Source organism: Scomber scombrus, chromosome 22 (genome assembly GCF_963691925.1).
Source record: "Scomber scombrus chromosome 22, fScoSco1.1, whole genome shotgun sequence".
NCBI classification, from domain to species: Eukaryota; Metazoa; Chordata; class Actinopteri; order Scombriformes; family Scombridae; genus Scomber; species Scomber scombrus.
The window spans coordinates 7,691,962-7,714,118 of NC_084991.1; the positions used below are offsets into that span (position 1 = coordinate 7,691,962).

A 22,157-nucleotide genomic window follows, 5' to 3' on the forward strand; every position below is an offset into this window, starting at 1 on the left:
TGTCAGACATCCTAGTGCTGATCTATCTAGCCAAGGTAAAGTTACAGCAGACAGCCTTAAAGTCCAAATGGTAGAATAACCTCTTCCTGACAAGTTATTTTGTTTCTGGTCCAACGTGCTGAATGTTTTCTTTAAACAAGAACAACCTCTTTCAACGGGGTAAGTTTAAAAAAAAGAAAATTGCAATGAAATACATTTCTAGAATGGAAGCTGAATACTTTGTGACACTGTAGTTTCAATTTTAACATTATCTATTTATTATTATGTCACATTGTAGTTTTAATTTTAACATTATTTATTCATTATTATTCACAAACAGAGAAATTGACTAGTTGAAAATATCTCTGGTCTGTTGAGAAAAGTGTGATTAGTCAGATGTGACTGTGGTGGTTACATACTCACACGATGGCCATGACCAGCAAGTATTTTGTTTTGAGATTAGCATGTGGTTTTATGATGTTTAGCAGTGTTTGCAGTTCTTTTCTATTCATAAAGCCATGACATCTGAAAAATGCATTTAAAACAACCTTGAAACTGACCAAAATATTAGACTGCTGCTGCCCATCTGAACATACTAGGTTGTCATTACAAGTAAAATAGAAAATGTGCTTGAATAGTCACGTAACACTCTAGGTACTTTCAATTAGAAGAAAATAAAATCATGATGAAGGAAATTGAAGAACGGCCATAGTTAGTTCAATACAAAATCATGATAAATATGCAACAGTTTCATACATCACTGCCAGTAAAGAAGTAAAATCAATGAAAATCATTGTTGTGATTTTGTTGTATTTATTATTACACTGGACATAGTGCATTGATACATAGTCATTTACATTCACTCAAGAAATGTGACCATGTATTTACAAATATATACATTATACAATACATCCCACAGCTCTGACATTTCATTGTACAATTTGATTCAGTCAGTCTCATATAAAGTACAGGCTTCAGCAGTTTATTACACACTAGGTGGACATGTACTTCTGTACTAACTACTGAACTCAGACGACTTACATGATCTGAGCACTCATTTCAAAATGGTTCATTAAATTAATTGACCTGAAGAAATGCTGTGTCTGGCTGGACCAACAATGTGCCAGAGAGGCAAACTGGGCCTAACTGTTCTGAAGAAAACCCCATGATATTAACAGACAGAGTTTTAAATATTTAAAACACTAGCACCATGGTACAACTTGTGTATAAAAATACAAATTGCATTCTTTAACAATTATCCCATTGTCAATTTTTTTTGGCACTCCTTACAGATGGATCTTCTTTTCTCCTTGTTAGGCTGTAATGTGTGAAAATTAAACACTGTTGCATAATCTGATAACTATGTCCGGCACTATTTTGGACTGTACTTTGACTCCCTGTCCCAAAAAAATGATTTGCCCTTATTAGAAACATTTTGGTGCGGTCTATGTGCGTAATTATTCTTCAGGTTCATAGTACCTCTTTTTCATTGCTCGGTATTTTCTGAGGAAATAAAGAGCCTCCAGTTCCTTGATGACAAAGTCTCCACGAGCCACAAGCATTTTGATCTTGTCAGGATCTGTTACATCTTTATTCTTCATGAAGGCTGACTTCAGACGATCTCTGAAATAAGCTGATCCCTTTGGGTACTCACGGCCAAGATACAGCAGCTTTGGGGAAAAGAGAAACACATTTTAAACCACTTCCAGAACAGGGCACAGCTGTGCCATGTGTGTATATATACACTCACAGGCCATGCGTTATATTGAAAAGTGATCCTAATACTTTGCCTCCCTCGTGTATGTTAATGGAGTTGACAAAATATTAGGAACACCATTCAATATAAAGCACCCCAGTACACTACCATTACCCACAATGACCTCAATAATAAACATAAAGTAGAATTCTGACAATGTCTACAAAAACTGAAAATGTATAAGATTCATAAATGTTAAATTTCACGACAGAGCTGTTGTATAAGATTGCATAACATTGCACAGGTATAGGGGAGTACGTGGTTGGTTGTCACATTCATTAGATCTTGGTACTGAAGTTTTGGTATTGAAAGTTTCAGAATGTGGGTGATATGTTACTTCCAATGTCATTTTTATAGTAAACCACTTGACATTGAGATGAGAGGACATTTAGTGTTTTTCATGTGAAAATGTAAATATCCAGTGTTTCTCTTCTAGGCGTTTACACAATGGTTTTATAATAAATATATGCCATATATGGTGTGATATATCGAGTCAGTTCTTTCTTTTCAGATTGCAAAATGACCTAGGATTTTGTTAGGAATGAAAAGGTCCATAATCCACCAGATGTAAAGCTCAGAGCAGTCAGAGAGGAAAAAAAAGCAGAATATTGTCATATTAGGATAAAAAAAGAAGCACCGATAGGAATGATTTTTCCTGTTTATGTTCTCTTGATCTCAGGATCCAGTTTATGAAGAATTCAAAGGAAAGTAAAAAGTGTGACTACCGAATCCGTTCTCCCCTACCTAATGAGGTGGCATATAAAGTATCAGTAGTCGTATATAGTGTGTTATTGACAAATTCACTTACATTTTTATAAAGCCTAATAACCTCACCCCGTAAAGGGTTGGCCATGTCAGAAAACAGTGTCACCGCTCACTTCTGAAAAGACAGTATGAGAAAGTAGTACAGAATAATTAGCTTCAGCTACATAGCTAGCAGCATTTAACATACACTTCACTCATCATACATTCGCCCAACAACACTATTAAGCGGTACTTAATAATATTACATGTGTAGCTTCGTTAGGTGGAGTCACTCAAACGGGACGAAAAAGAAGACAGGTCTCCTTTGCCACTTTGTCCTTTCTTCGTCTGCAGCTGGCAGCTCCTGGTTACACATACAGCCGTATGTCGTTTCTTTACGTCGCAAATAAAACAGTCAGGTACGCATGCGTGAACGTTTCCATGGTGACTTAGACGCTGGAGAGTTTTTTTCTTTTTCAGCATGGTGAGTTTTTACCATTTCTTTTACTAATAAACTAACTCTATTTGGCGTTAAACCTTATCATACTTGAAGTGTTTAAGGCAGTATTTAACGCTAACTAGTTAATAGTTTAAAAAAATAGGTACGGCAAAAAAAAGCTAGTAGCGTTAACTTAAATGGAGAATACAACAACGTTACTGCTATTTACCATTATAGCTGTCAAGTTAGCAGGAAGAACCTTTAGTTTAATGCTCTTTCTTTTCTTACTATTTTCTGGCTATTTCTTTCTTCCTTTGTGTCTTTAATTCGTGTACATTTAAACCTTCTGTAACTTTATCTCTTTGTTTTCTCCTATGAATGAAAGCCGCCCAAGAAAAAGGTATGAGCAAAAGGCAGCCAGCACATTCTCTCAGTGTTCTTATAATAACCACGTTAAGATATATGCAGCCAGGCACAGAATATACCACCCACCCTCTACTGTAGGTTCAAAGAGCACAATGTATCCATCTTCTCCTAAGCAGTGCACCCATGCCCAGTGAGCTGTTCATGTTAAACACTGATTTATAATGTTTTTAACTCAACTCACCTAAAAAGGGACGTAAGCTGAACAAAGCTCAGAAGGCGAAGCAGCTGCAAGAGGACGAGGAGAGAAGACTGCAAGAGGAAGGTAATCCAAGACTGAGTTGTGTCTCTATTCATCTTAAAGATCCCCTCCAGATATGTTTTGAGATGCATATGAAACACTTTGAATAATAATTTGTATCTGATATGTTTTTTTCCACTAAAAAGTTCAAATTATCTTGTTAAAACCTAACAAGAAACCTAAAAACTCCCTAATTAAAAATCCCAGAATCAATGAAAAAACAAATATTTTTAATTTCTAAAGTTTATCTGCTGGATACCCAATGTCTCCTTATCCACTGTAAAGTCCATTTTCAGTGTATGTGCACTCCACATCACACATGTGTATGTTGAAACTATTTGTGATGTCACAAATCCTGCTTGAAGATCCACCCCTTTAAAATTGGATATTACACATCTTACTATAAGAATAAGAAGAAAAACACATATTTGGGTGGAGGGGGACTTTAACTGATCTTAAACTGTGTTGTTAGCATTGTCAATCATGCAGTGTATGTCATTCGTACTAAGTGTAATATAATCTCAGTAGCAAACAATAACCCATTTAGGAATGAAAGTGTTGCGATTATATGTGCTTTTCCCTTATAGAGGAGGCCCGGCTACAGGCAGCGAGAGAAGAACAGGAAAGGTTGGAAAGAGAGAGAAAGGAACAGGAGCTGCAAAGGCTTGAGTTAAAGGTACGTGGAATAAAAATAGCTTGTATACCATTTTCACTATCTATGTACCACATTAAGTTATTATGATATTTTTTTTCAAATAGTGCAGATCGAAAACAAGTACTTCTTTGAGTATGGGGAAACTGCATTTATAGTGTTCATGGATGTCTCTTGCTGACAGGACAGGGAGCGCAGAGCAGATGAGCTAGATGAACTACGCTATCTGCTGGAGGAGAATTATACTGCAGTGACCAAATGGAAAGCTGATGCTGTGGAGAAAGCCAAGGTTTGTGTTTCTGTCAGTCTGGGTTAATTAGTTAGAGGAAGAAAAAATCTATCAGTTGTTTAGTCCACACTCAAGGAACTAACATGGAAAAACAAGGATATTAGATGGATACAACAAAGAACTTTTTTGTCCTGTATATAGTGCAGGAAAAGTAGAGATTCATTAATAATACTTGATAACACTCAGTATGTTGTTTGTGTCCAGTGGGAGAGGTACATGCGATGTGATGGAACACCAGACCCGGCAGTCGAGCAGGATATTAACACATATATCAGCCTGTGGAGAGATGACCCAGACGTCAACATCACGGTCGTGCTCAAGCAATGTAACCTCGCTCTACAGGTCTGTACTGTATGTCTGCTATATGTGAGGATGACTTCAACTTTATCAGATTACTTTATATAGTGTTACAAATCCTTTCAGTTCTTGCATATTCGGAATAAATCATAATCTAATTCCAAGAAATATATTCTAGTTATACAACATAACTGTTCCCTTCTAGCTGATGGAGGAGCTGGAGGGTCTGCTCAGAGATGTTACAGATCATCAAGAGGGCCAGAAGTACCAGGAGGCTCTCATAAATTTGCAGGAGCTAATCCACACTAAACACCTCCTCACCACTGAGGAGATCCTTAAGGTACGATCATTGCACTCACAGTTTGTGAAGCACTTTGTTGCTCTAAGAAATATGCCTCACAATTAAACATGATTCATTGTTATGTGCCTTTTAGTATTTGTTTGAGGGGACATGTACAACATTTGTGTGGTGGCTTTTTGTGTCACAGAGGGCCAGCGCCAACATCGACACTGAGACAGGCAATATGCAGACTGTGGTCAGAGACGACAACGTTACACTGTGTATCTGGGCCAACCTCAAGAAGAATCCAAGGTTGTGTATTGACTGTGTGTGTTTTTGGAGCAGCTTGGATCTGCAGCTGTGACTGCTGATGGGTTGGGGATGCAAGCACTCACCTTATGAGCAAAAACTATAGCAAATGGTGTGATACTTCTCATCCATCCAGGTTTAAAGGTTTAACCTTTGAGGGGGTCGGCATGGGCTTTGAGCTTCCCAAGCAGCTGGCTGTGAGCAGCATCGCTGTACGGAACTTCCACACACACTATGATCACCTGTCTTTGCTGGCAAGGATGGCTCACCTGAGAATAAACACACCAAGCTACAGGTCTCTCCCTTTACTACTGCTAATAATACAGTTACTTTTATAGTAATTGTGGCGATAATGATAATAACCTTGTTTGTTTGGTCTCAGGTCTCTTGCAGGGGGCGAGGACGCAGATATAGTTGCACCTGAGCTGGAGGACACAAATGAAGAGGGGGAGATGAAGGATGATAATATCACACAGCAGCAAAAAGCAGAAGAGGAAGGGTTTGACGGGACCGGGAGGAAGGTAAGAGAAAATAATTAGTTACTAGGCTGGCTACATTTAATGTTTTTATACTTTTATACTTGCGTCTTTATTTCAGAGTGCAGCCAGTCTACACTCAGGAAACAGCGCCCCGCCTGCTGAGGGCAGAGGCAGCCAGATACAGACACATATAGAGGCGCTTGGTGGTAAGACGGCCTGCTTGAAACTTCCAAATGTTAACAAAATAATGTTGATATTGTCTAATGTTGATTTAGACTCTTTCCCACTCTCCAAAGAATGCTGTCAAGAGTAAAGATGCATGAAAAGCTCTACCTTTGATGGTTGTGATTCTCTCTCCCTGCAGCAGAGGGGGACTTGACTTCTCTCTCAGAGCAACTGTCCCTGACAGACCGTAGTGAGCGTTTCAAGGTGGTGGATTTGATGCAGTACACGCCTCTGGGTGGGGTCTTCTACTACGAAGTGTTCCACCTCCCACCACAAGCTCATCACATCAATGGGTGGGAAGTTAGACAGGTGAATGGAGGAGAGCTGCTTACACCAAGGCCCAGCAGATCTGGTTCTGGTTTTCTCACATACCAAACCACCACGCTTGTGTTTTTCTAGTTGTTGGACACAGGGCTGCAGTTTTTCCACTACCCCATGGAAAAGTCCAACTTAGATGACAATGAGGTCCTCACCTGCCCTCCTGTTGGGGTCTCTGTGACGCTGCCCGAATCTGTTGTCTTCTTGGAAGCTCCCCAAGTGGCTCGCTGGGATGCTGCAGGTACACACACTGCAACACATGCTGTATAATCTTGTATTCAACATAGACTAAACTGGAAATGACAGATCAGGTTTTGAAATAGATTTCAAAGGCACCTATAAGGTATTCATTTGAAATTCTCTGTCTCATCCAGTGAAGCAGTGGAGGATGGACGGCATCACTGACGTCTCTTATGAGGAGGTGGAAGCAAAGATTTCCTTCAGGATGGACTCCTTCCAGGCCTTTGTGCTGATGCAGGAAACATACGCCAACCTTCCTTTTCAAAGCTGGGAGCTCCGGCCACTGGGCCGAGACTCAGCTCTTTTCACAGTCAACGGAGCGCTGATCGACCTCAGCATCACCATCCAGGTAAAAGACACGAATCAAAAACACAAGGATAAATCAGTAGATGTAGCCTGACTGTTATAATTTGTACCTGTGTCTATTTTACAAACAGGGTAACCAGTGCATGTTGCGGTCAGAGCGAGAGGTTGGCCTCACTCACCTCTTAGGGAAGTGGATGAGTGGCCCCACTCTGCAGAGAGCCATGCTCAACGCAGGGATCAACATCTTTGTGAACGAGCACACCGACAAATACGTCAGCAGCTGCGGCAAGGTCTGCATCTCCTACCTGTTGGCTTGTAGAATAGAAGGCAGACAAGCTAAGTTTGGCCTAATTTGGTTGTCCATGTTGTGTTGGATGGACAAACCTGTTTTGAATCATATACTCACATGTCTGTGCAAAACATACTAGAAGTGGAAGATAAAATCCATTTCCCTCTAAGCATCATTTATGAGAACATTGCTCAAGTTGGTGACATATGACCACATTAGTGTTTATGCTTCAATTCATATTACTCAACATTTATATCAGTTATTTTAATGGCTCTGCACAAAGAAAAGTAAGATTCAGATTCATAGAAAAGGTATGCTTTAGCCTTTTCCAAATCACACTTGCTAATCATCATTAGCATGTTAAATTGTCATTGTGTCGACATTAAACATGGTCTAAGCAGAGCCTCAACGAGCTACTAGTGAGGCTGTAGACTGTTACGTCTATAGTCCATGCATTTTCAACAGCATTACAGGATGTACTGTGTGGTTTCTCTCCTCTTCAGGACCCACTTACAGAACACGCTGCCTACGAACAGATGGCCCTCTTCGCCTCTGCCTGTGCTTTCTCGTGGAGCAAGTGGAATTCTAAATGTGGAGCAGAGCATCTGGTCATGCAGGTATTCTCTCTCACACATACAGAAGATATGAGTTTATTTAATGTAGCATTTTACCCATTTTCCTTCCAATGTAAAATGGTTAGTACACCTTGTTGATACATACCCCTGTTGTCATCAGGAGGTTGTGGACAGCTGTTTGTGTCCAGCCACATGCAAAGGTTCATTCCAAACACTTTTGCGCTGCCACACTGACAATCAGATGTTATCAAAATAAAAAAATACTGCACTGCACCCAGTTGACTGTCTCACCTGGGTGAATACATAAAAACATAACAAAAAAATACATTTAGTAGACAATTCAAAGACAGTGCAAGAATGAGGAAGAGGGAAGTTTTGTCGCACTCAAGCAGTGAACACCTGGTTGATAGTGGAGTTTCTGTCATGGTTGAGTGGGCAGACCAGAGATAGAAAAAAAACAACCACCCCAATCTAAACCACCAAATTAAGTTGTTTTTTTCCCCCCCGTGTCCTCTCCTGTCAGGTGTGTGAGAACCTTGGCCCCATCCCTGTGCCTAAGGGCTCGTGGAGTCTCTACCTGCTGGGTGCCCAGAGGAGTCAGATGCTGGAGATCACAGAGAAGAGTGAGGCTTTCTCACCAGATCATTATCCAGGCAGTGAGTTTCACTCCACCTTCATCCACATGCTGCAGGACAACATGAGCACTGATGGCATAGCTAGGACCAGAGAGTCTAACTATCTCTTTGTTGACACAGTTCAAAGTCTGCTCTGTGCCACCAGACCACTTATGTACTCATAAACCTGTGTGAGGAGTTCATTTTTTAAATTAACAAATTAAAGACACTTTAAACCCCTGAATTTGAAACGTATATTTGGATGCACATAAAATCACACCTTCTATTGTAGAATTGGCTACTTTATTTATGCAAAGTTTCAAGCATCTTTTTTGGAACATACAAAAGTGTATGAAGTTGAAAACGGTGACAACCACAGCAAGAACTAAAAAAAAAAGGAAAATAAAAAAGCCTTTGGTGTTATAGTAGAATTATAACTTAAAAATAAAGATATTCACATTTCCCCACTCAAAACTAACAAACTCATAAATATAAGATTTCAAAAACACTTAAAACACTTAAAATGAATTTTTATTACCAGTGTTTATAGACTTAAAAGTTATAAAATGTCCTCTGTAACCATTAAGGACATGAATGGAAAACTCCATTAAAAAGGCTGACTGTCCTCCTGTATCTTCAAGTGCATGAAATGTGTTTAAAAAGCCATCGTCCATGATGTTTGTCAATGGAAAACTGCATTCAAACTTTGTGGATCAGTGCTATCATACTGATGAATTTGCGCCATGATTGGACAACATTGTGGCAGCTCTGACAACTGATCAAACTGGATTTTACAGATTGTGTTAGGTCCAGGTGGACAGTTGACAGTAGCACTGATAGGAAAACTGCATCATAATATTGAGCAGCCCACCATAAAAGATATTGGTTACCACCTCCTTTATCTGCTGCTGCTTTTAAACACAGACACATGCATACACACACACACAGACTAACTAATTTAGCAAACGTGATGTAACACATAAAATCCTCCATAGGGTTAACTATTCCCTGTGGACTGGACTGAGCTATCAATAAGAGTCTGTCTAGTAATCTTCAGGCACCGGTAAATATCCCAACAGCCACGGCTCAGGAGTGGTACACTGTTCTTCATCACCACCCAAAGCACAGGTAATCTCTGTAGAGGGCTGATAGGCATAGCACCATCCGCCCCAGACGTCAGAGGTTAGACGGGGGGCTGTCCATTGTGTCTGAGCCCTGTATAGGGCCACAGCAGCTGCTGCATGGTCATCCAGGAGTCCCCGGTCCCCACTGGGGCTGCGTCTACTGCTGGCTGCATTACCAGGCTGGCCAGCAGTGCCAGGAGACCTGCGGGAGGAGAACCATGAATATTTTAGTGCACAGAATGAAACTCACTATCCATTGTTTTATTATGAGAAATCATCTATGCTGCTGTGTTACTGGGGAACCAAATAACATCACAGAATAGGTGTGTAACGCCTTAAGGATATCATTTAAAGTTTATAAAAGGCATTAAAACAAAGAATCAAGCCAAAACAAAGTGTGAGCTCAAAACTTTAAAATACTCAACTCCTGTATTTGAAGTGCACATGCAAGCTGCCTGAGACATTATCTTGATTTAAATGTGAAAATGCTCATTTGAATAGGCTTTAAGAAATGATTTACTTTGTTATCTATAACATAAATAATGAAATGAAAACATTTATCTTAAAACCACTATCACTAAGAAACTGAGTGTACCTGCTAGCACCACCACCATGGCCAACCAAAGCCAGAGCCCCCTGCTGCCTCTAGCTACTGCTGCTGCTGCAGCCGCCCGGGAGGAGGTTAGGCTATGGGACAGAGAATGGGCCATTCCTGGTTCTATAGATGTTGGGCTTGATGAGGGGCTTGGACTGGAGGGGGGCAACGTTTGAGAACAAAACCTTAGACAACAGCATGGTCAGAACATTAGGCAAGGGGGATGGTTTACATTGAAAAAACATGTAAAATTGTATTAGTTAAAGCAAGACAGTGAATAAGTTACCAAAAATGACGTGTTGTGATGGGAGAGGGTCATCACAGCCAGTGCCATGAAAAACATAACATTTCCATGTACAAGCTGTAGGTCATTTGTGGTAACTAATGGATGGCAGGCAGTGAATTAGCTGCAGCTTGGTGCAATCTACAGTTTTTACCACCTATCTAAAAGTGTCAAAGATGCAAAAACCATTCACATTATCTTCATCAGCATAATCAAAAAGCTCTCAGCAGCACAGTTAAGAGTGGTTGGCATGGAGGTAAATTTGAGCAATTACTGCATGGTTAGGCAAAAGCAGCGGACGATTTTGGCCTGGAATCTGTCAACAGTAGGAGTGCCGCTTAAAATCACTTCACGGTCATTATGAGAGTCACTGCAAGCTTGGAAGTGGCCTTGGATTGGCACCCCTACTTGATAAATACAGGCCTTTTGCATGCATTTATTGTTTTTGGACAGATATTGAATCTGTAAGCATTTCCCACTTTGGACTCTCCTCCCTGCACACTTACAGCATTACAAAGAGCTCATCTTGACTCCTGAGCCATGACGAGGGAGGAAAAGAGGAAAGGACAGTTCAGAAAAACACATGAAAAATGAAAATACTCAGTTGCCCCACAAAAATAAAGAAAACAGTCAAGTGTAGTAGCACATACAATTGTTAAGGTGGCTGAACATGTTAGTCAATGACAGAAGACAGCACCCACTGTAGATGGCTTGGTTAGATGCTGTGCACAATGCAAATCTGAACTTGAGATCCATGCATGAAACGCAAATCATGAGGCTTCCAAAGTCATTTACACATTGCCCAGTTCCCCCAGGATTGCAGTGTTTTTTTGTGATTGTTGAGTTAAAAAAATGCTTGATTTTGCAGCATCTTTTCTCAAATAGTATGATGCAATTTGCAAAATTTCATGTGATTTTTTTGTGGTAAAATTGCCACTATTACCTATTGAAGAGAGACCTATGTAAGCCATAATAAGACCGTTTTCTCCAATCAACTGCCATGGTGTTTTTTCATGGATTTAATACGAGCTACATATCAAATCTTGTGGACAAATCACAGGAAATTTGCAAAATTGCAAGCCCCAGCCAATATTGTGGAGATTTGCATTATTTTGGGATATCCTGGAGGGAGTGTCATACACTGATCTCAAGTCAGTTAACAGCTGAAGAAAATGGTTCATTTTTGCCCTGAGTAGAAACGCTCTGTTAATGAGCCCCTGAGCAAAGAAGCTAGTCCAGAACAGACCCTTATCATGAAAGTTTCATCACTTAGGAGGTTCCATGTGGTCACAACTTTTTCAACAGGGGACCATGATCAAAACATAAGTGATGACCTCATCTTAAAACATCCACACTGTATGATTTATTACATGCTACAAAAGAGAAATGATTTTGCCTATATATAGCCAATATACAGTATGCAGGCAAAATCATAGGACTGAAGTGGATGTTAACATGTCACAGTACTTGACTCAGTGTTTTCTGTGACATGTGGCTCAAAAACACCACAGGAATTACTTTTAACATTGGACAAATATGGAGTCGAAGATAGAAACTGGAACCTCTGTATGACTAAATGATGAACTCTTCCACAATTCAGCTAGCCTCTTAGCTTTGCTAGCAGAAAGTGATGCTGCAGTAGGCTAGTGGTGGGTATTTGGTTGGACTAACGTCTTGAGGGGCAGAATGAGGGAGGTGAGTTTGCTGCCCAGCTCACTGAGACTGGACCTCCTTTTCTCTGCCACCGGCTCATCCTTCTGCTCGTCCTCCGACTGGAAGTCAGTGTTGTCGCTGGCCGTCCTGTGGGCACGCGTGGGTCAGGCATTCACAAACACACTGTTCACTTGCACATTCATATACAACCATGGCTGTATAACCACAGAGAATCAGTGTGTGCACATGCACACATGCACATTTCATGCATATGCGGCCAAACCAAGCAGGCAGATGCTGACACGTACACCCTTAAATATTCACTGATGTAAAATCATCTGCTTTACAAAAAAGACAATGATTTAACAATGCAAGCCCCGCAATGCAAATTCCATGCTCCAGTATTACACCATGAACACACAAAACAATTGAACAAACTTTCAGATGTGCTTGATTCAGATCATCTATGATTCCACTTTGGCTTATTTCCAAACATTTGAAAGCTATATGGTACCAAAATAATAGTCCACACCATCTCTTAAATTCAAATTCTCAAATTTTATAAAAACAAAAAGAATGGGGGAGGGAAAAAAACGTGCTGGAAGTTGAAAATGTCAGATTGAATGCTTCTGATTGAACACTTCCCCCATGCGACCAGACACATGAATGATGGCTGCCAAGTGGTTTGAAATCATCATCCCTGCTTTTTAATTATCACTGCTGTTCTGAGTTTCTCTCTTTCTATTCTCTACACCCAATCCATATCTTTGTCGGGGCATCCTATTCTTTTTAGCAAGGACAGATGTTTAAATTCAAGCTCCTTTGGAAGCTGAAAACTGTGCAGTGGATCATTTTATCATTTAAAACAATTATTTGAAGATATTTTGATTTGAGTGTGATTATAAGGGTAAAGATACTAAGTATTCTCAAGTCAACAGCAAGTGCAGTGTGGGATAGATAATGATGATGCCACACCAGAAAGCTGCCATCTTTATGCATCTGGGTCCACAGTGAAAGGACTTGTGCGACGCAGTCCCCTTGTCCTTGGCATTTCTTACCCCTTCATCATGAGAGAGGGCTCTTCTGTTTCAACCCAGGCCGCAGAGCTAACAAAGCGTTTTAGTGGAGGGCGCGCTGTGCTCTTCCCTGCCACATTCCTGAAAACCACCGTTATCACATACAAGCATAACAACAAAAACAACCCTCATGTCATGGTAAAGTAAATCTCTGTGGTTTAAGAATAACAGCCACAGTCAACAGATTCAAACCCAAAAAGAAACAACTCTGGTGTGTTTTAACCTTCGAGTCATTTAAATGGTGCACTTGCTTTTTATTTTAACCATACACCCTTTTGGGTCTTAGCTAGCTACACTTATATTATTATCCAGGTTATAGCACACACATACTGTATACACACACACATACTGTATACACACACACATGCACAAACACCTACCATGGTGATCGCCTGGTCAGTCTTTCTGTCTCAGCTTCTGAACCGTCTTGTGTTTTGGGCTGTGTTGGAAAATCAAAACTTAGATTTGAATCATAATCACGTAACGAAAAATGCTCCTTGGTGTAACTTAAAGTATAGCTACAAACATTTTTAACCAGGATCCATTTGCCATCATACTCTGACATAAAACATCTTCAGCTTCACTTAAGTATTTTTAAAAAAATGTGTGATTAAAAGCCCCACAATTATTCCAACTATGTGCTACATTTCATATGTTTAGGCCACTGTGGAAGACTGGATGCTGTCTGGGTATACATGATCTGACAAGTTTGTTCTGCAATATTTTACACTATATTGCACATAGTTTGGCTCTTGAATTAAATCAGTAAAGTGTTGTCTATGCTATGATGATAAGGCAAAATGCTGGCAGTGTCATCCTCACCATGTCAAAGTGCATGTTGCCTCCACCAGAGCGGGGTATTCCTGCTATGCTGACCCGCCGAGTTGATGACTGTTAGGGGGATTTGTGGGAAAAAGCAAAATCAGAATCACCTAATTAAAAAACTTGGACATTTTTAACACGTCAAGTCAACATCAGTCCTGAATAATGGACAACGATGAGAAGATATGCAACCAAGCTGCAGCTGACCTTGTAGTATTGTGATGTTGATGGCTTCTTGCCACGGAAGTCATCTGGAAAGAAGAACAGATTACTTTGTATGTATTGTGCTTTGTATGTGCATGTTACAATGAGTATTGTAGTGTTTTAAAAATACACCCATGTGATCAGTCATCATAGGCATTTGTCAGTATATTAAGCCAGTGTTGGCCTTGTCAGTGTAAATCTAATATATTGTAAATTCTTTGCACATTTAATTAATTAAACTATTCGATATTTTGTGATTTAAAAAAATGTATGTCTGTCTTGCCATAGGACAGTTTTTATGTGACATCTTGCCTTAAAGAAGTGGCAACCACTTTTACATTTCAAATGTCTGGTTTTAGACAAAAAAACAGAAGAAACGTTGAGTATTTTATAATTATTAACACAGAAACTGTTGAATTTAAGCATTGTAACATCAGTCTAAAAATTCATATTTTATGTTGCACCTTTATAGACATACAAACACATATGTCCATGTACCAAAAGTCAAACCTCGTTCGATTTGTGATCCAAACGACCTCTCGTTCTGCATTAGTGCCTCTCGCAGCTCCAGCAGTTCAGCGTGCTCCTTGGTGTACATCCTCCTAAGGTTCTCCACGTGCTGTATCATCACCTCCACAGCCTTACCAATACGACTCTCCTAACATTCACAAGACTCCGTTGAATCATCGCAATCAAAATCAACAAAATCATATGGCAGTGAAAACAGACCTCAACTGATACAGCAGTCATGCCACAAAACAGCAGAAACCAATGTTGACAACACAAGCCCACCTGATGAATGGCTCCTAGCATCTCAGAGCGACTGGACACTCTGGTCATGGACTGGGTGAGAATATCCAGATTCTTCTGGAGCCGCTGGATGATCTCCATGGACTGGTTGTCGTCCTCACACAGAGGAGTCAGAGCCTGAGAGGAGAGGGGAAAATGATGAAGACCGAAAGATAGAGAGACATTAAGAAATATAAATTTGACACAATATTACAAATGACTGCACATGGCAGAGGAACACTTTTGTAGAGGATTTGCCACTTATAATTACTAACTGACACCTGTTAAGGTACATCTAGTAAAGTCAGTCAGTCATTCTCATTGATGGAAGACATTGTTGACAATATACTACATACCAAGCAGTAGGCTGCAGAACATGAAAAAGGGGACCATTTATCTTCCATTCTCTCTTTTACATTGTGATGGTTTCAATGTTGCTGCAGCTCTCAGCACATTTATTTACAGCAGCCAATAATAATATATTGCCAAAAACAATGGTCGTTTCAAGCAGTCTGTATCTGTCTATTAATGTCATCCACGGTGTCTTTACAACACTAACAGTGTATCATATCTTTTGATCTTTTGTTTAGATTCAATAGCAGTCTAGTGTGACAGGTGAATGAAAGTTGAACACACACACACACCTGCAGTAGGCCCTGGCAGCTGGACACTTCCCTGCGGACGTTCTCCTCAGCCAGGTTACGTGACCTCTCCTCCAGGCGGAGTCTCTTCTCCAGTGTGAACATGTCACATTTGAAGCCCAATGCCAGACGCTGGAACTCCGTCTGCCAACAAGAAAAAGATGACTCACTCAAAAAATGTTGATTGCTACACACTGTGTGGAGCATTTTATCCTGCCAACTGTAGACATGATGAACATCTCTTAACATTTCCTTGTTTGATTACAACAAGAGCTCTCTCTTATCAGTGTTAGCATTATTGTACTGGCAGGAAAGTTATGAAACACCTCACCTTCCTGTAATAATAAGAAAATCAGATCAGTTGACATTAACAAAGGGATGCATTAACACTGAATGGGTACAATGTAGGGCAAACTTAAAATAGTGATGTGCATATCTGATCCGTCTTCAAATGAGGATTTTAAAGTAAATCTAACAACAAAAGATACCTAATCCTAAAAAGTGTTGCGACATGAAGACCTAAAAACTGTCATTAACACACCAACTGCTTACATGACTAATGATATGATTCACAGCTCCAGATCTAATGGTATGCATACCTCAATCTCCTTGTCATTTGGCGACAGGCTGCAGAGAACAGAGAGACAGATTAGACCCGCCTACTCACATGAAGACTGATATGGATTTAAATGTAAAATTGTGTTACTGTGATCGCTGTCTGTATTACCTGTTCTTGTCTTCTTTCACGGTTTCACTGGTGGCAGAGATTGACGTCTCAGCTACAGAGGGAAATAATGAGCAGGTTTATCAAGGCGCGAGAAATACCTGACCAAAATAGTGCAATCATCATTGAAACTTGTGCCTGAAGTTGAGTTTAATTTGTTATCAAAAAGAATGAATGGAAGAAGAATGAAAATAACACATACATTCCTTCTCAGTGGTTACGCTGGTCTCACTTTGGTCCTCCTGAACCTTGGGCTGCTCGATGGCCTCCATGCTGTGTGACAGCTCCTGCAAGGTACGGACAAACATTACTGCCTCTCTCTGCTCAGTCTCACCGTCCTGCTCTCCTTTTACCTCTGAACCCTCCTCTTTCACATTCCCCTCAACATCCATGTTGCTCTCTCCTTTTATTCTCGCTCCCTCCTTACTTTCCCATCTCCTTCAAACGCCTTCGCATAATGAAGGTGAATTGTGAGGATTCAAAGCAGCCGGCAGTGTAGCTGGCTCGTGATTCTGAATGATCTGTTCCTGAGTGGAGTTAAAAAAGAAAGTACGCTTTCTCTCTCTCTCTCTCTCTCTCTCTCTCGCTCTCGCTCTCGCTCTCTCCTGTCCTCTCCCTTTCTCACACTCTCTCACACACACACACACACACACACAGAAGCGCTCACACTCATATAGCTGGAAAAACAGCATTTCTCTTCAGGTTGCAATGTCATGTTGACTGAATATACCAGTGGCACAAACTCATCACTGATTTAATCACAATGGCATCATTCCCATTCCCTGTTTTTTACAAAGCCAAGTTTAAACAAGAATGACAAATAAGTTAACAAAGAGCAAAACAACAAATACTTTTCTAGATCATAAGTTTAAAAAAATATTAAACTGAGCCAAGGCTCACCTGTAAACATTTGACACCAATCTTTTATGCATTATATAATGGCTTTTTTCCCCTCAATTACAGTTAAAAATGAATATGTGTGACTACCCATCCAACACCCAGTTTAGAGGAAAGTGGGAGTAGGGCAGGTCTTACCAGTTCCTTTTTTTTTTTGCCATGTTGGGGGAGGGTATCCGTTTTAGTTGCTGAAGCACTATCCTCCAATTGGCTGGGGTCAGAGGTCACGCTGCCTTTGCCTGATTGGTTGGCATCTATGACTGATGATCCTGACTGAGGAGAGCTGCTGTCAGAGAAAGTAGTCGCCCCGCTGCTGGTGAGCTGGTCTGTCCCTAGAAGAAAAGAAGATGTGTGGGTGGATAAACTAACACGTACGTAGATGTAAGATGGCATAAACAAACAGTCAACTTGGAATTTTTCTCCATTTCTCTCTCCCCTCCCTCATACATAAAGATGAGGGAGTTTTCTTCCCACCTGCCATGCTGTCCGCTACTGTTGGAGCGTCAGCTGCACTGTCCTGCACACTCTCCTCCTCTTCCACCAACACAGGTAGCAGGCTCGTGCTGAAAAACACATGCACACTGAACTTGACACAAAAGTCTTAATCAATTGGGAAAGAACACATCTAGACCTTAACGTCATTAACAGAAAACGCACAGCTGAGGTTTTGATGCAGGGAAAACATTTCTCTCAGCAGATATCACTAAAACCTTGAGAAATTATTGCAGCTAAAATATTGGATCGTAAATCCATGTGAAAATCCTGTTCGTAAGGTTTTCCGAGCTAACAGTTGACAGTGAATCACTCACCTGTCCTCCGCTGCTGATCTGTCTAGCGACTGGTCCCGGCTCAGGCTCTGAAATGGACAACAGTTGAGAGAGGGAAGGGAGGGGGGTGAGAAAAAGACTGGTGGCATTGTAGCACATTTTTGTCCTACGTTACAGGTCAATAATTAAAAGACTCTAAACATACATTAATGTAGCGTACCTGTCCCATGGCAGTGAAATGCTATCTAAGCTCTACAGAGTGTGGAAGGGAAAGATTGGGCTGATTTCTTATATAATGCAGAGCTACATGGAGAGCCCTGCAGCACGGGGTGTGTGTGTGTTGGTGAGAAGGGTGCTCAGAGAACACGTTAACACTGGCACAGTGCTTAGTAGTGGAGGCGGACTGTGTGCGTGCAGTCATACGAACACACACACACAATGGAACAAGGTGAGTGCTGAGAGGAATGCAATAGGAAATTGTGCAATGAGTGTACATAATATCCGATTTGACACTACTCAAAATAAAGAGCATTACAGTGTCAGTGAATGCAATAGTTGCAGAGACGTCAATGTCATTTTATATCCAAAGCGACTGTGAAGCGATTTAAATCTGTGTGCTCATCAGTTACCTTCCAGCCATTACCAGCATTGCTAGCTTGTGTCAGATTTAAATCTAATTTAAAATCATCCAATCCAATCCTCAATGATGTTATTTGTTACTATTTTTATGTCAAACTTTTTTCTCAATAATTCAACTTTTATTTTTATATCTGAAAAATAACCCAGGGCAAAATCACAAAAATGTGGTATTTGACATAAAATAACTGACAGAAACCAAATAAACAATACTCAATGTAAGGCACTCAGTGTAAAATTATAATGTGACACAACTAACTTAAAGTGAATTTGTCACTGTGTGAGATCTTAAAAACATGGGAACACTAGTAAAATACTAACATGAGTTTACATTTTTACTGCATTAACACAAATATCAATATTAAGGTAATAGTTATTAAAGGTATTACATTTGTGTCTACACTGTCTACCCTGAACATAACTACCATTATGTACCATTTATAAGTAAAGGTATAAGTCAGAGTCTATTTGAATATATCCAAATGATTCTGTTTATATTGAACTCGACTCCTTGTCATAGTTAGTAGATTAAAGCCAGGGGTAGCTTCTAGATCATTAAAAACACTTTTATTTGGCTGACAGCCCTCTTCGACGAGGCTTCTGAGTGTAAAGGAGCATTTTGTTGATGGACAGCAGGAGAGCCTGTCTCTCTAGGCTCCCCTCGGACTCTCCACAGGGTGACCCAGCATGCCACAAGCAAGTACGAGAGTAAATGGAAAAGCTGATCGATCCCTTAGCGGGACGTGAAGCCTGCTGCACTGAAACAGCATTGCAACATAGGTGAAGTAGTGAAACCTTTCAACCTTTCAGCTCTAACGTAAAAACACCACAAACCTATTTAAAGCAGATACTGAGCAGCAACCTTATAATATAGACTTACATGTATAGACCATATATAGACGATAACAGACCATAGACCACATCAAAGCATCTTAGTGTAAAACACTAATGAGTCCAGACAGAAAGAAAATGCAGTAAAGGTCCAGTGTGTCTTTTTGACAAATTGACAATAAATTTGACAATCAATAAAGTCATTTATCAAACAAAAAAGCATAACATTTGCTGGTTTCAGCTTCTCAAATGCAAAGTTCTCTCAGTTTGATATTTCTAAACCGTATATTTGGTTTTTTGGAGTGATAATCAAACTACATAAGTTAATTAGCAATTTGCAAATTCGAAATTTGCTTCCTGGGGAAATTGTGGTCATTTTCCACGTCACTTTTTAAACATTCAATTAACAAAACATCTGATCAATTAATTAACACAAGCAATTAATCAAAATTATTAGATTAAGTCCTATTACATTTCCCCATTTAATCTTCAGCTGAGGATCTGCATGAGTTAATATCACAACCTTTGTCTTCAAAACACATGTCCTGTCACTTAGAAAGACACACATGATGTGACAAGAGGAAAAAGAGGAAGGGGAAGCAGGGGTGTATGTGTGCTGAAGAGAATAGAGGAAGTTGTATTCCCTTATGCATTAAAAACCGTATGCTACTGACCTTAGTGCGACTCATATCGGCTGTGCTCGAGTCAGCATCTCCGTCTTTCTCTTCTTGCCTGTGGTCTTCAGTGGTTGGCTGGATGCTGACCACAGGTGAAAGGTGAAGGTCATATGTCAAGCACTATCCTTTTTCTCATTCTTTACTTATACATTAGATACACCTTTGTTCTATCTAAGGAGACAACTGTTATCGTATGAAACAGAAAGAGAGCGATGAGGAACAGCCTGAGCCTCTTAGTAGGTGGACTGTGGCTATGCAAAGCATGGCTGCACAGCTCATAATTAGCCTGCACACTCCTCCCACAGTGAGGTAAAAACAACCATTTGATTAGCAAATGTGGCTCAAGTCATAGGGAAATTACAAAACTCAGTATAATGGTGACATCAGCTGTGACTACAGTGATAAGAAGTCTAAACTTCAAATTTAAAAAGGGATGGTTGCTACTCTGCTAGGAAAATGAGTCAGGATGCTGGCTGAGGATGTGTGGTAAGGTCAGTTTCCTGACTATGGAAGCTCCTGTTTTGTGCTCTCTAGGTAGGATTTGCCAGTTCAAACACCAACATCAAAGGTATGTCAGTGGACAAAGTGGACAGTCAGTGGACTGTTTCATTATCCTGGAGATAATTAACTTATCAAGAATGCAGAAATAGAAAGAACTATTTTGCAGCTTGGCACGGTGGATGCTCATTTTCTTATGTACATCAACCATTTCAGCAATTTTTATATGTGGTGGGCAATTAGTTTTGTGCTCAATGCAATTGCAATCTTTCTTTTGGAAAACCCTGTTTTGTCTGTCATATGGTCATTAGTGATCCCTTACCACTCTCCAAGTACAAATGAAGAGATAATACTTTTGTTTTATAAGCCTATTGTCTATCTTTTTACATGATTAAAAATGACAGTTTTTAAATTGTAACAGCAACAACAAAAGAATTCCACAACATATTAAAATCACGATTAACAGTCTTTACTGTGATTTACTTATGAAATTTATGATTTAAGCCACTAATATGAGAATTACAGATATTGGCCCTCCCTAGTGGTAGCATTACAAAAACATGCACACGGCTTTTGCTTTTTTTTTTTTTTTTTTTTTTTACATCCAAAACATAGAACAGCAGCAGTTATAAAATATATTAGCAATTCAGGTATTTCTATGAGCTTCTCTGACATGAACGTTCCCCTAGGAAATGCAGGAGCACTCTGATTATGTACCCAGTATTTCAAATGCAATATTAATTCCTTCATTCACCTCTCACTCTGGGTAACGGCCTCATCTGGTCTGGGTGATGTGCTGTCAGGAGGAATCATCTTGGCTGCTGTGGGAGGACTGTTACCAGGTGTGACTGTGACATTTTTGGCTGGACTGTCAGAGTGAGACTGTGTAACCTCACGTGTCTCTGCATCTGCTTAGAGAGGAGCAAAATAAATAATCTTCACATACTGTTTTTTACTGTCAAGAAACAAAGTGTGCATTCCAGGGTTACAACGCTGTTGTGTTTATCAGCTGCTGCAATTCCTACATTTCCACTTTTACAAACCCAGAGAATATTAGCCAAATGTGACTAACATCATTTTGACATCAGATAAAATCTCTTCAAAGTACATTAGTTATCCAGCTTATACAGTCTGTTTTAATATTCTGTGTAATATTACAAGAAGTAATGCAGAGCTTTCAGGCACAACATTTTACAAGCAGTTATGCAATTCTCAATTACCAAAAAACAACACAATAAAAGCATTTTTCATACTGTGGTATTTAGCAGGGTTTGACCTTCATCTTGCGAAGTTCAGGAAAGTATTCTCTTCTCTTAACAAACAGCAAACATACCAAGTGAGTCAGGAAATGACTCACTCTTTGGTTAAGTCGTAAAACACACAAGCAGAGCAACTTGCTGACAGTAGGGGTAGAAGAAAGTGAAACACAAAAGATAGAGTTAGCTGCATAGAGAGTGAATTAAAGAGAGAGAGAGGGAGGCGGAG

The 22,157-nt window shown here is 40.0% G+C and overlaps 3 protein-coding genes across 3 annotated transcripts in view; 1 reads left to right on the forward strand and 2 right to left on the reverse strand.

The window, feature by feature from the left end:
• Nucleotides 1-781: 781 nt before the first annotated feature.
• lyrm5a (LYR motif containing 5a) lies at nucleotides 782-3,611 on the reverse strand. The gene is made up of 3 exons (XM_062443821.1): nucleotides 2,746-3,611; nucleotides 2,544-2,615; nucleotides 782-1,649 (listed from the first exon to the last, which is right to left on the reverse strand). The coding sequence occupies exons 2-3, from the start codon at nucleotides 2,586-2,588 to the stop codon at nucleotides 1,437-1,439; spliced, it is 258 nt and encodes an 85-aa protein (XP_062299805.1). The 5' UTR covers nucleotides 2,589-2,615; nucleotides 2,746-3,611; the 3' UTR covers nucleotides 782-1,436.
• dnai7 (dynein axonemal intermediate chain 7) lies at nucleotides 2,864-8,640 on the forward strand. Its single transcript, XM_062444215.1, has 16 exons — nucleotides 2,864-2,923; nucleotides 3,534-3,606; nucleotides 4,170-4,258; nucleotides 4,419-4,523; nucleotides 4,728-4,865; nucleotides 5,026-5,160; nucleotides 5,309-5,412; nucleotides 5,546-5,704; nucleotides 5,792-5,930; nucleotides 6,007-6,094; nucleotides 6,238-6,422; nucleotides 6,513-6,672; nucleotides 6,806-7,020; nucleotides 7,109-7,267; nucleotides 7,770-7,883; nucleotides 8,365-8,640. The coding sequence occupies exons 1-16, from the start codon at nucleotides 2,864-2,866 to the stop codon at nucleotides 8,638-8,640; spliced, it is 2,199 nt and encodes a 732-aa protein (XP_062300199.1).
• A 102-nt stretch (nucleotides 8,641-8,742) lies between these two features.
• The window catches only part of lrmp (lymphoid-restricted membrane protein), a 30,319-nt gene continuing 16,904 nt past the window's right edge, over nucleotides 8,743-22,157 (reverse strand). The window contains exons 21-39 of the mRNA XM_062443842.1: nucleotides 21,427-21,574; nucleotides 20,172-20,256; nucleotides 18,073-18,119; nucleotides 17,738-17,826; nucleotides 17,402-17,595; nucleotides 16,569-16,653; nucleotides 16,370-16,421; nucleotides 16,242-16,269; nucleotides 15,646-15,786; nucleotides 15,005-15,139; nucleotides 14,723-14,870; nucleotides 14,216-14,259; nucleotides 14,009-14,077; nucleotides 13,567-13,625; nucleotides 13,169-13,267; nucleotides 12,129-12,257; nucleotides 10,964-10,990; nucleotides 10,175-10,329; nucleotides 8,743-9,781 (exon numbers count right to left, since the gene is read on the reverse strand). Coding sequence (XP_062299826.1) covers nucleotides 9,639-9,781; nucleotides 10,175-10,329; nucleotides 10,964-10,990; nucleotides 12,129-12,257; nucleotides 13,169-13,267; nucleotides 13,567-13,625; nucleotides 14,009-14,077; nucleotides 14,216-14,259; nucleotides 14,723-14,870; nucleotides 15,005-15,139; nucleotides 15,646-15,786; nucleotides 16,242-16,269; nucleotides 16,370-16,421; nucleotides 16,569-16,653; nucleotides 17,402-17,595; nucleotides 17,738-17,826; nucleotides 18,073-18,119; nucleotides 20,172-20,256; nucleotides 21,427-21,574 — 1,877 coding nt within the window. The 3' untranslated portion in view covers nucleotides 8,743-9,638. The remainder of the gene's footprint in view (nucleotides 9,782-10,174; nucleotides 10,330-10,963; nucleotides 10,991-12,128; nucleotides 12,258-13,168; nucleotides 13,268-13,566; nucleotides 13,626-14,008; nucleotides 14,078-14,215; nucleotides 14,260-14,722; nucleotides 14,871-15,004; nucleotides 15,140-15,645; nucleotides 15,787-16,241; nucleotides 16,270-16,369; nucleotides 16,422-16,568; nucleotides 16,654-17,401; nucleotides 17,596-17,737; nucleotides 17,827-18,072; nucleotides 18,120-20,171; nucleotides 20,257-21,426; nucleotides 21,575-22,157) is intronic.

Bases quoted from the DNA above. Each gene is read 5' to 3' on its own strand.
- lyrm5a (XM_062443821.1), bottom strand. From the start codon at position 2,588: ATGGCCAACCCTTTACGGGGTGAGGTTATTAGGCTTTATAAAAAT. The intron at 1,650-2,543 runs GTAAGTGAATTT...TTTTCCCCAAAG, and splicing joins TTATTAGGCTTTATAAAAAT to CTGCTGTATCTTGGCCGTGA.
- dnai7 (XM_062444215.1), top strand. From the start codon at position 2,864: ATGTCGTTTCTTTACGTCGCAAATAAAACAGTCAGGTACGCATGCGTG. The intron at 5,413-5,545 runs GTTGTGTATTGA...TCATCCATCCAG, and splicing joins AACCTCAAGAAGAATCCAAG to GTTTAAAGGTTTAACCTTTG. The intron at 6,673-6,805 runs GTACACACACTG...TGTCTCATCCAG, and splicing joins GGCTCGCTGGGATGCTGCAG to TGAAGCAGTGGAGGATGGAC.